The following is a 13,217-nucleotide window of genomic DNA, read 5'->3' as shown; positions in this document are numbered from 1 at the left end:
AAATAAAGAAGACTGTGTCTAAAGCATGACTTGTTTAATAAATGAGAAGTTAGAAAAATGTAAAATAAAAAAAAAATCTCTTTTTCTAGAAAGACTGACCGTGGCCTATGACTAAAAGTTCAAAGTTCTATTTCTACATTAATTACAATTTATGAAATTTCCAATGTTAAGCAGACATTGAGCTCATTAAATAAAACAATTCTACAAAAGGAAATATTACTCTGGTGAGATTCGTAACTCTGGAGAATGGTATTTTATTTAATAGACAGCATGGAGTTCATACATATCCATTATCAGTGCCTTGAAAACCAAACAACTTTAAAAGTTAGCAGCAGTTTCTGCAAGTACAAAAATACACATTTATTACATAACATATGGTAGTAAAATTTGTCAAGATATATTATACAAACTCAAAGCATTTTAGATAAAGCATCAGTCTAATATATTATAGATTAACAGAGCATAATAAAATGACATGTAGTCTGTTTTCAAATCATACAATATAATACTTTACAGCAATATTAACAAACTATTCACATTAAGTATTACAGGAGTAGTATCTAAGGGAACACAAAGAGTAGGAATGGTTATTTAAGAACCTCAACATCTATTTTCTTCTATGCTTCAAATTGGGTGGGTGATTTTCTACTCGTCAATATGGAAAAAAAAAAAAAAAAGAAAAAAAGAAAGGCTATAACTATTATTTTGTTAAGTAGAGAAGAAAGTTCTTCCAGAAAGACACTCCAAGCTGTAAGAGCTTCATTCACATCTTGCAGTTCTGACAGTAGTATTGCCCGAAGGGTAAAGGGAATCCCTGTTGCCTTTATATATTATACCACAAAAGATGCTTATGGACACTTAGGAGTCTAAATATAGGAATGGTTGGTTACAAGGTGAAATCTACTTCACAACTGTGACTGAGATGGCCAGTGTCATGAAGGAGTTCTTTGGACCCAGAGTTCTAAAAGCTAATTATACTGCTTAGGGCAAACAGGGCCATGTACCCGGGAGGTAGGCAGCACCTATAGCTAATACTGAAAGGACTTCTTCTATCTTACAGAAAACATTATTTTTTTTTCTATAACTGAAAAATGTAACCTTTAGCACAACAGGGTAAGAATATTTGACATGAAAGTTTACTGGTGGCTCAGAAAAAGAATTTGGAATAAGCTAGTTTGTGGGAGAGAGGACCATTTGATGGTGGACTAAAGAGACCTGATGGGTCCTAAGCAACTTCTTACAAGTAATTAAAATGAAGGAAGATACACATCCATTCTTGATTCTATCCCTTTATACTGGCTGGCAAGGCCTAATAACCCATGGAGATAATCCTAGAGATGTACCAGTGTAAGGCAAGAGAGAGGAGACATGTCCATGGATATGAAATAAACCAATGGGATAAAAACCATCTGTAAACCATGAATCAAATGTATGTAAGAACTTCGGGAGATAAGGAAATCCAAAGCCAACAAATGTCTGAGAAGAAGGCCTGACAACCACTTTGGTAGGTATTCTACTCTGTGACTATAACCTACCAACCTCTAAATTGTTCTTTCCACTCCAATTGATAATCAGAAAAAGGATGATTTATCCGTAACTTTTTCAGGGCTGCAGAAAAACGTTTTGGAGCCAGGCTTTGATCACATGTTGGCAATAGCATTCATGTAATAGGGAAGGACTGTTGCAGTCTTCCTCCACACTCAGAGTGAATGCTGTCAGAAGTCACCTTCTAGTAGGAAAGGTTCCTTTTCTGGAGAATGTTCCTAGCTAGCACAGGTACCTTTGGAAAGGACATTGAGATGAGCAACGATTTACTTCTTTTTCTTCACAGCTCTGTTTTCTAGAGCCTTTGCAGAGCAATGCAACAATAATGGAAAAACAAATCAACACAACCAAGAAAAAACGTACCATGGTACTTATGGCTCTTGAATCACTAGTTTTTTCCAGTCTAGCGACATCAGTGGACTGGTTCCTGGAATGATCCTATGGGGGCATGTGACTATAAGATGTCACAGAAATGGCCACTGGCTTGGATTCAGGGAAACACTTCACATGATTTCTTTCATTATTGGGTATTCTTTTCTTCCTAATGCTTTGATTAGTGGCATTTTCCTTGCCTACTTATTAAAAATACTCCATGGAATGTGGATGGTTCTCTGTACCCGGCCCCCCAATCCACAGTCCTTATTCTTCACATATGGTATCCTGACCTTCTCAGGGTACTAGTCTTATAGCAGGCATGTTTCCTCTACAGAAGATGCTTTCTCTAACCCTCTGCTAGTATCTCTAAAAACATACGACAGGACCAACCCCATTCTCTAATAAGGAAAAGCCTCCCAAACACTTAGGTGATGAAATTGTTTAAACTTTTTGCCAAATGGTCTCAATAAAGAGATTTGTTTTGTTGTCCTAAGTATTAGTGATGATTATCTTTATGCTACCCATCCCAGGTATTTTATACAAAGGTGTCATAATAATTTTTGTCTTTATGTCATTATTAGCCCAGTTTCTGTTCTTGGAGACATCAGATTCTTATTGTGATTATACGTCTTTGGTTGTATGTCTGTCTCCAACATCACACATTACTGTAGGCCCTGAGTCTGGGCTGGACACGTCATCCACAGTAAAAGAGCTGGGTGAGGATGTCACACAAGGCAGAGTACCAGGAGAGCACTGCCCACTGTTCTCTCCTTCCTCGTGTGACTTCATACGAAGCTTGAGCCTGTCTTCCACTAGGCTGAAGGGAGAGCTGCAGTGCTTCTCTGAGTCCTGACTGGGATGAGAGCCACGCCACTGCTCTGTGTGCACAGCTTCCAGTCCTTCAGCTGCCCTTGGGGGCACGTCTTTCTGTTTCTCTTGCAGTAAGTTGGCTTCTGGAAGATCGGAAGTGAGTGGGGGTAGCTGCGTGGGTCCTTTCAGAGAACCGATTTTCTTTTCCTCTGGTTTAGATGCCCTTGCTTTGTTTTTGAGGGACCAGTTTTTCAAACTGGCCACACCATTTCTCAACCATGTGCTGGGGTGAAGAGTTACAGAATGCATTTGTGAATGCCACTTTATGGGGTCCTTTTTTGTATAAGCCAGGTGATTACTGGCCTGCCCAGGTGAGGGACCGGGCAATCCAGAAATGAGGCTAGAACCACAGAAGTCAGGAGAAAGTTCTTCCTGTTTTATTTGAGCCTGAAAAGTGCAATCTATTGGAGAGGAAGTTTCAGTGGGTGTAAACACGGAGTGCTCAGAAATCTGAGAAAAAGCACTGTCTTGGGAGCTCACTGATGAGCCAGATGGGGAAGTGCCTGGGGAAGACAAGCTGGAATAGCTAGTTCTGGGGCAGATGTTTAATCTTGAGGGTATAAACTTCTCAGTGCTTGGGTTTGTGGCACTACTCTTGCCCACCTCGATCCCCAGGACCAAACTCTGATTAATGAGCTTCTGCCCCTCCATCTGCAAAGACTTGTGCCGCTTGAGATAATCCTCCTCTGCATGCACGTGGCTGGCTTCATAGCTGGCTTTGTGTTGTTTCTTTGAATAAAGTCCCCTGAGATAGCTCAGTCTGCAGTGCTGGTCATCCATACTAGGCTCTGAGCAGCGCCGGTGCCGCCTGGAGCTCTTGCCAGCCTCCGCTATGTGTGGCGGGGAGTAGCCTGACGCATCTGAGGCAAAGGGCGGGTTCCTGGGATGATCATGTGAGGACATGTGACTGAAAGATGCCACAGAAATGGCCACTGGCTTAGATTTAGGGAAAAGTTTTCCATGATTGCCTTCACTACCAGACAAGCTTTTCTTCTTAATGTTTTTATTAGTGGCATTTTTCTTGGTATCAGTGCCTGTGACTAAACTCTGCTTAAAACAGGTCTTGCCCTCTTCCTGTAGGGGTTGATTCTGCTTCAGATAGTCCTCATCTTTTTGTGAGAGAATTGCATCACAGCTGGACTTGCGTAGCTTTTTCTGGTAAAACTCCCTGAGATAGGAAAGCTTAGAGTCTAGGTAGTCAATGCTGGGCTCTGAGCAGCGCCGGTGTCGCCTCAGGCTTTTTGGAGCCTCTGTTGCAGCTGTGGACAGGTAGCGGGGTGTGTTCGAGGCAGATGGGGCCCTGGTGTGGTCCTGCAGTGCAGCCTTTCTATACAGTTCTGTAACGGTCCCCGCCTTGGATTCCAGAGGCCGTGCCATTTGAATATCTTCATGTTTAGAACAGTCCAAGTCAAAGTCGCTCAAGGTTAAAAGACCTTCCACCTCAGGTTGGTCAAGGTCATAGTCACTAAGGGTTAAGACAGAGTCCATGCTCCTGCTCCCCTGACCAAGTTTCTTTACCAGGTCACTACACGGGGCATCAACGTCCTCATTCAGCTCATTTTCCAAGCTGTCATAGGAGGAGTCATTCATTTGGAAGCAAGAGAGATCTGTCAAAATAATCAAACCATGATTAACATTGGTTACCACAAATATATGCTGCCTTAAAAACAAACAACAAACAAACAAAACCTATGGTGCTTATTTTAATTCTCTTCTCACGTAAATGGTTCAATTTCCTACTCTGAACAAAAAAAGGATCTTTCACAATCTTCCCAATTGTTACTGCAGAATGTAAAATAAAATTGTTGGGGTATACTAGATTTATCTTATTTCATGAAGAAATGGGCTTTCCTAAAGTAAGATTTCCTCAAAGCAAGGAGACATGTCATAATACCAAGAAACGTTTAAAATACACACACACACACACACACACACACACACACACACACATATCAGTGTGCCAGCTATACCTAGGTTCTGAATAAGATACCTTCCAATATGGATTGCCAGTGGGTACACATAATTAACTCTAGTCTCAGGGAAACCATTTACTAACCATATCAATTTCTCTTTCACAAAGTTCTTTAATATCCATTACAGTGGTACCTTGGGTTTTCGAACGTAATCCGTTCTGGAAGACCATTTGAGTTCTGAAACGTTAGAAAACCGAGGTGCGGTTTCCCCATAGAAAGTAATGCAAAATGGATTAATCCATTCCAGACCTTTAAAATCAACCTCTAAAACTGCAAATTTAGCATGAAGTTTATTATCTAATGATACCATAGATCCATAAAATTTATGGCGTTCGTAAGCCGAAATGTTCATCAACGGAGACGTTTGAAAACCGAGGTACTATTGTATTTATTTAATCTTTAAAACAATCATAAAAGTTAGACACTGTGGTTATCCATATTTCACAGATGCAGAATTGATGTTCGCTGGCATAGAATAATTGGCCAAAGATTCATATGCTGGAAGGCTGAATGTCTTCAAGTCCTCCCGACCCCCACCATGATACTAATTGTTTCTAAACTATTTCATAGTGCACTAGAATTCCGAGGTGTCTCAGGGACCACCAAGAGGAAGGAGAGGAGGGAAAAGACCAGGCCTGCCTCTCCTGCCTCTGGACCTTCAACTCCAGTTTTAAGTACAGTCATTCTACTATATATATTTATTAGCATTCCTTGTGAAGTTTTTTTTTTTTTAAAGGTTAAAACCATCATACCGTATCATGCCGCCACTAACAAGTTCTTGAAGTTTCGGGGTCTACTCTTACCCATTTCCAACTGGACCACAGTGTTAATAAAGAGCAGCAGGCCTTCTAAGGAAGGAGCCCTAGGCCCCCGACCCAGGTCAGAGGCCCCCCTTCACCTGAGCTGCTGTGGCCCCAGGACAACCAATGTCCCAGCATCTTCACAGACACATGTCTGTTTCTCACAGAAAACAATCCAATTGTTCACAATACCTGAGGCATTCCCTCCAGTATCACATCTCACTGAAACCTCTCCTAAGAGGGACACGATTTCTTCTCCAAATATTCTACAGCAATTTTCAATCAGAAATTGAATAAGCAGAGAAACCTGTACATAAAAGGACAAAAATGAAGTGCTACTTTTCATATAGCATGTCTATAAACCACATTTTATATATGAATCCTGATTGTAACAAAAGAAAATGCAAAAGACTCCTGTGGAAAATTCACATCCACTTTAAAATATACAAAACTATGATACTGTCAGAATAATTTGGATATAGAGATTAATTTTAATCAGAGGACTAAAGTTATTATTTGTGGCCTTGGCCTAATGCTAACATTTTTATACCAATGGCTCTTTCTTTAAAATTAGGGTAGTTTTAAATATTCTCTGTAGGGTGTTTGGGTGTTAGTAAAATCCATAAAGCATCATTAAAAAAAGACTTACAAAATGTATTTCTTATGTAAAGGGCAGGTGTCATAAGCTTGGGAAGAGGGCATCCTCTGTGGGTTTATTGTGAAGGAGAGAGACAGCTGGAGAGAAGACTTGCATTGTGCCTGGCTGGTCTCTACCTATGCATTTCTTTCTCTTAGGCTCCCTAACTGGAGGTCTCTTGGCAAAGAGGTTAAGATTTCACTAGGGAGCTTGGTACCTCCACTGAGATGTACTGGAATCTCTGGGGTAGTTTTCCTGCCCCAGTAGCTGAGGCAAAGGAGCAGGCAGAATGATGGGAGCAAAGGGATCTAACATCCTCATACCCTGTATTATGCGCCAGGCACAACAGGAGTGTGATTTCAAGTTAACCACTGTATGAGCTAGGTATTACCACTACCTCCACATGAGGAAACTGGATCACTGTAACTAATTTTGCCCAAGATTGTACATCTGGCAAATGGTGGGGCGGAGAATTGAACCTTGGCTCATCTAACTCCAAAGTCCTTGTTTCTTAAAATCATATCAACTGCTTTCTTATCATTCTATGGTATGAGTCATAGTGTTTTGCCTCTTTAAAGAGGCAAACCCAACAGCTAGCACTTTTCTGCTTAAGAAATCACTTTTCTATAGTCTACCAGGATAGAACACTTAATGAACTCAAATGTGTAAGTTATTTAGGAAAACGTATTTTAGAATCAATACCGAATTTTAGGTTCAAAATGGGGATTCAGTCCCCCAGGGCATAAAAATAAAAAGCTTCATTACCTTTTTTGTGAATTCATTTTCTAGTTCTGGGCTGGAGGAAGTAGGAGGCCAAAGAATGCTTGGAGCGATACACACTGCTAAATTATATGCAGTCATCTGATTGGATGAGGAATGTTGCTCAATGTTGTGTAATACCCCAAAAAGATACCTTAGGAGAACAACATTGGCTCTCGGAAGCTGGTCTAACAGCCTAAAGACAGAAAAATGTGCTCTTTAAGCAAGACATTTCATAAAAAATTTGTATAAACAGGCAAACCTCGCTTTGCATGGGTTATCCGTGCAAAACAAGAACACAGTCCAGGTATGCAAGATAACATGCATGTTACTATTTCAGTTAACATGATACCATGCAAAGCGAGGACGGCCTTTATATAAAGAGAGAAAATAAGCACCAGGGATTTATTTATTTATTTTGTACACTGTATTCACAACCCAATGAAAATGTAAAAGAATGCAGAAAAATGGCTTGTAAAACAAATGCTACCCAAAATACTTATCTGAAACTAGTACAATGTATTTTAACTAAGGCAAATCCTGTAACATTTCAGAATATTCTTACCCAAAATTCCCAAAAGCTTTCTGATGAAATTAACCAACCATTAAACTTCAAGTCCTCCTTTATTTCCAAGTAGCAACACAGGAATTCTGTCTGCCTCTTGGTGGGAACCCAAACTTGAACTACTAAGACTTCCAGGTCCACTCTGAGAGCTTATGCTCTACTGCACCAGCTTCCAAGGTCAATTTTGTCCCAAATCTCTTTCTTAACTCACTGGTATCACTTTCACATACAAGTCAAGCTTATCATAGCACATTTCCTACTGTTCCTAATTTGTAATTGATAAAAGATTTTTAAATTCACTGAAAATGATTTTTTACTATCATCCAGAAAACAAATATATATGGTGATATTCATGGTTGCTTTTTCAACAAGAATCTGCAACGTAGGGGAGAAAATCAGGTAGTCCGATTTCTGTTGCATAAGTAGCAGAAACGTATTTCTTCAGTACAAAGAAATGACAATGAGTCCAGTTTCGTAGGGACAAATTATGAAAGATATTGAAATGGGCCAAAAGATTACAGGTATTCAATGGAAAGTAAGGCATTATCTAGCACACTCTTCTGGGTTATCTGATTTTATGGAGGTCTTAAGCCTTTGAGCTAATTTTACAGCTCTGTAAGTTGTAGATAACTGATAGCAATGCACCTAACACTTATCCATTGAATTGAAAATTCTGTCCGCTGGAGATAAATGATTTATATGCGCCCTTCCCCCAACCCCCTACGCCCCAGTAGAAAAACCCAGTTTTGCATTTATTTGTAAATTCATTTCAGCATTGCTGACTCAACTACATAAGTTGTGGTAGTTTGAAATCTCCTTTGAATGGCTTGCAACATCTTATTAGTTCTCATCAATTAATGATTTAAATAAAATCTTTCACGTGTTCATTTTCTTTTGTATGAAAGTCATAATTTTATCTTTTTAAAAAAGATATGATTCTTTAACAGTAGGAGATAAAGTTTTAGACAATGGGCATCAAACATAGAATCTGATGTTCACTATCTCTGAATGGTTTCCACCAAACCATAATGGAAGTGGATATAGTATTTTGTTACATGGCTTTGATTTTTGGTGTCTTCAAGAGTTGTGCTGCCCTGTTTCCCTGAAAACAAGACCTAGCCAGACAATCAGCTCTAATGTGTCTGTTGGAGCAAAATTTAATATAAGACCTGGTTTTACTTTAGTATAAGACCGGGTCTTTAACATAATAATATAATATAATATAATATAATATAATATAATATAATATAATATAATATAATATAATATAATATATCAGACCGGGTCTTATGTTAATTTTTGCTCCAACAGACGCATTAGAGCTCATTGTCTGGCTAGGTATTAGTTTCGGGAAAACACGGTATGTTCTTCTACGGATAAGAGACGTCTGTCAGTAGCAGTGTGTAGATAATAATTCATACTTGAAAGTTGCTCAAGAAGAAACTGCACTAAACAAGCATATGCAAAAAAATAATGTTGGGATTTTGGGTTTTCAAAGAACTGTAAGTATTACTTTTTGTTAATGGACACTTCTTTCTTATGCTCTTGTAATTCAGGAAACATTGAGGAATGGGGGTGGGTAAACTCTGCCAGCAAATTCTCTTTCCATGAGTGGAGGACAATGCATTCTTTGTGATCAGACAAACTTTGCAACTCCCTATTTCCTTGACACTTTTTTAGAGTTAACTGCCTCTGCAATGCTCCCACAACCCCTCTCCCTCATCTCTCTTTTATAGCACTGATTATACTGCACTGTAATTGTAATTCTTGCTTAATCTCTGTACTCTACCCGACTGTGGGTTACTTGAGGAAGAAAATTTTCTCTGTATGGATTTAGTTGCTGAATGAGATATATAAGGAGTTGTCTGTTTAGTTAAATATTTACCAAATGAAGATCATAAATTATAGATTGGATTTACAGTGTTAGCTATTGGTCTAATGGGTTTCAGCTCCTTTCAGATTTAGATATACAGAAGGTGTACAAAGGTCACGTACACCGTGTTAATAAAATAAGGGAGAAAACAGTAACAATGACAGCAGCTAGCATAAATTTATTTTTAAACTGGTCCCCATGGATATGATTTTGATAGTCATCATTACTTTAATAGACAGCTTACAAAATTTAAGCTTTGTTAAAGACTATTTTTGAGACAGGATCAAATTAGAATAATTACCTTTGAATTGTGTTTATTTTCTCTTCATCATTTCCTTGATCCATTACACAGACCCACTGATCATAGAGATCTGATGAAAAAATACTTCCTGGAATATTTCGTAGAAAATCCTTACATAGAGGGAAAAATAAATATTGTAAATCATTATTTTCATTCTAAATATGTATTGGAGAAATGAGAAAGGAAACATTTTGTTGAAAAGTTAAGTCTTCTGTTCTTTGGAATACACAGACCTCTGTGCCAGCTCTCCACTGATATGCACACGTAGAAACACATGCTTTTATTTTTTTCTAACAAAAACCAGAGGGATCATTGGAGTCTGGGCCATAGTGGGAAAGATAAAGGACAACCTGTTTGGGCTGAAACCTCCTGTATGTGTACATTTTAACAAACCAGTAAATTGTGACAAGGCCTAGCAAATTATCCTAAATCCTTTTCCCCCCGTCAAATCACTAGTTCAAACAAATGCATGAAGATATTTGTTAGGTTCATAATATTGTAATCAGTTATCCAATCATTCCATACATATTTATTCATATGTGCCAGGCACCACTTGAGGTTCTAGAGACAAAGCAGTGAATAAAACAGAGTCCCGGTTATTTTCAAACTGTATTCCAGTGGTATTGGTGAACAATCCCATCTAACTTAAGAGTTTCTCTCTGTGTCTCTGTCTTCCCCATAAAAGGGCTCTCACGTATTTGGGGGGAGAAAGCATTCCAGGAAATGGCTGGGCTCTGGGAGCCTGGGGAAGTACTCCCATGCCTGATATACACTAAATAACGTGTCCCCAGCCATTATCCTTCCTGGCTTTCCAAACCCTATTCTGCGGAGAACACTGGTTGGGCTGTGTGGTAAGACCCGACAATGATACAAGTAGTACATGGCCAAATGTGTTTGTTGTTTGACCTTTGTTTATGAAAAACTTAAAAAATAAGTTAAATTTGATTCTGGTCCTATGTTCATTTCTGTTCTAAGCCAACTCTCCCTGTTGCTTTTGGCATAATATTAACAACAAGGCTAAGCGTGCAAAGTCTGATCTCCACCTCAGTAAACTGCAGGAAGAGACAACTCAATTTCACGTCTAAGCAATGATTGGCTATCATCTTCCAAGTTCCTGCTTATACCATGGAGATACGTCAACGTTTGCAAATGAGCAATTGTAACTCTTGCTGGAAAACCAAGTCAGCAACTTTAGTTATGTGCTTTACAAAAAGCAACACACAACTTGTTACTTACATGTCATGGTTACGTTACTAATATGAAAGCAGGGAGTCCTTATTGTTACAGTTAGCTGATTACATGTGTATCTCCCCCACTCGTTTATGAGCGCCTCTTTCTTCTACATTTCAATGCCAAGCACAGTCCCAGACACAGTAGTGGTCATTACTGAACTGTTGCTATTTATCATATGGACGGATATTAGTGAAGGACAAGGGAAGGCCAACTAACTGTAATTGAGATTCTAAGATAATTTTAAAAACATCTTGGTAGTCATCTCACCTATCATGATACATTTTTTTAAAAGAGTGGTTAATAAGTAGGAAGATGATTGATTTAAAGTTTTTCTCTGTTCTATTATATCTTCCCGTAGAAATGTACCTGGATACTTGTGATTCAGATGTGTCTTCACAAAAGTTACATCTTTTTTGGGTAAAGCTATTGAATTTTCATAATTCCAAACTAATTTTAGTCAATGTACTATTTTAAAAGTCAGATTTAGAAGAGGCACAATCTGTTATTTCAAAGTGGGGCAGTGACAATAGCTCTCTTTTTAAATCTCAGTGGAAAACATACTTATGATCTGTCTTGAAGAAAAACATCATTAAATCTTAAACCTACACTTGAAAGATAATAACTCGTAACATCTCAATGAACTCTCCACAGCTGGAATAACAAGTTACGAAATACAAGCACCATCACAGCTGAGAAAGGATGGGAGAGCTGGTTCTGAATTATAATCACCAACTCACAGCACTCAAAGTTGAAAGTCTCCTCCCTTCTAAAACCAGAGTCCGTCATCAGCAGAGCTCCCAAGTTCATTTGAGATGAGATTCCTGCAGGATTAAGAATGAACTTTTCCTCAAAGGTCGGAGGGATCAAAGTTACAGTGTCTCAAGCAATTTTCTTCCAATTATAGTTTCAAGGGTTGAGCTTACATTTAAGCGCAACCAGTACAAGTGAAAAATTAAAGGAAAACTTAACTACCCCTTCTACTCTTAAAAACAAGAAACAAAACAAAAGCTCAAAAACTTTTGGCAAAAAGTATCTCCTTTCCTGCAACCACTTGGAAGAAATGGGAATAAAACCCAGTTACGTGATTATAAAACTTCAACTACTCGGACCCCATTTAAGGAGGCTTTTCAATCATTTGTATTGGTTTTAGTCTTTTGCTTATTTTTATACAAGTAATTTCTGCAACTTGAAATGCAATTGAACTCTTCCAGAATCTTACTTCTTTGTAACAGCCTCCACAATTTAGCACAAAAGTTTAAGAAGTGTGGTGCTGTGAAGAGCAACATAGTAAGGAAAAATTTTCTAAAACACAGGCTTTAACTTCTTAAATTAAGAGATGGGAGAAAGCCTAATTATATAATAAAAAAAGAAAAATTCATCATGCATACATTCCTGACATACATCTGGCTAAGCACACCGAACATATCTTTATTGTATTCTAGGACTGAAGATGAATCACAAACTGTGCAAAATAGCTTAGATGACCCCAGCTCCAGCTCTGCAGTTCTTTTGAGTGATACTTTATTGTGAAAGCCTAGAGCAGGGTTTTTTTCTTTTCTTTTGCTTTTTTTTAAGAGCAGACATGGACTATTAACCAAGAAACGTCTGACTGTGCACAAAATCATGAAGTAAGATTCTGTAAGCAGTAGACCACCCAGCAGAAGTAGGGGTACGCAAGAGTCTTCACCAAGTTTTCCTTAATTTGGTTTTTATGCTCCACGCCCTGGGATGCAGGAGCTGGCCTTGTCTCTGCCCCTGGCACGGTGCATTCCCACCCTGCTGTGGGCCTGGAGCAGGTCGGCAGAAGCTATTGCTGGGGTCAAAAGCTCTGCTAAAAGCTGGTTTTCCAAAAATGTGAGGCATTTTCAAGAGGATGCGGAAGAAAGCATTTTAGACGAGTTCTAACTCAACCATAGATGTGACTTAGGTAATCATCGGGTCAAGGGTAAGAACTGTAAAGAATGTCAAAAGTGGGAAGTTGTTTCATAAAAGAAGGCTCAGAGGTGGGGGGTCACTCCTACTCCACTTTTACTTGAGAATGGGCCCTTAGCTGACAGGGGAAGGTATGGTGATTGTATAAATGAATGGAAGTTTCGGTGGTCTTAACAAGCAATTGTTTTGTTTCAGTTGTTAGGCAAATGTTTGTTTACTATGGATTTCTTTTCCAAAGTTTAATAAAGTTTATTTTTGAAAATTTGCCTTTATTAGGAAGGCAGTGAGATTGTGAGGAAGTCATAATCAGGATGTTTATTTTGGTAAACATGCTGCATGCTTTGATTATTTTTA

At 38.7% G+C, this 13,217-nt stretch overlaps 1 protein-coding gene across 5 annotated transcripts in view; it reads right to left on the bottom strand.

Moving 5' to 3' along the window:
• Positions 1-238: 238 nt before the first annotated feature.
• Positions 239-13,217, bottom strand: part of ARHGAP20 (Rho GTPase activating protein 20) — a 153,043-nt gene continuing 140,064 nt past the window's right edge. For all 5 annotated transcript variants that reach the window (XM_019715315.3, XM_019715312.3, XM_074335514.2 and 2 more), the window contains 4 exons: positions 9,699-9,808; positions 6,966-7,155; positions 5,756-5,870; positions 239-4,397 (listed from right to left, as the gene is read on the bottom strand). In XM_019715315.3, the coding sequence (XP_019570874.3) occupies positions 2,542-4,397; positions 5,756-5,870; positions 6,966-7,155; positions 9,699-9,808 (2,271 nt within the window). In that variant the 3' untranslated portion in view covers positions 239-2,541. The remainder of the gene's footprint in view (positions 4,398-5,755; positions 5,871-6,965; positions 7,156-9,698; positions 9,809-13,217) is intronic.

This window comes from Rhinolophus sinicus, chromosome 14 (assembly GCF_057876585.1).
Source record: "Rhinolophus sinicus isolate RSI-liver-muscle chromosome 14, RSI-T2T, whole genome shotgun sequence".
NCBI classification, from domain to species: domain Eukaryota; kingdom Metazoa; phylum Chordata; class Mammalia; order Chiroptera; family Rhinolophidae; genus Rhinolophus; species Rhinolophus sinicus.
The sequence above is the reverse complement of the archived record's forward strand: the minus strand, read 5'-3'. Positions and strand labels throughout refer to the sequence as shown.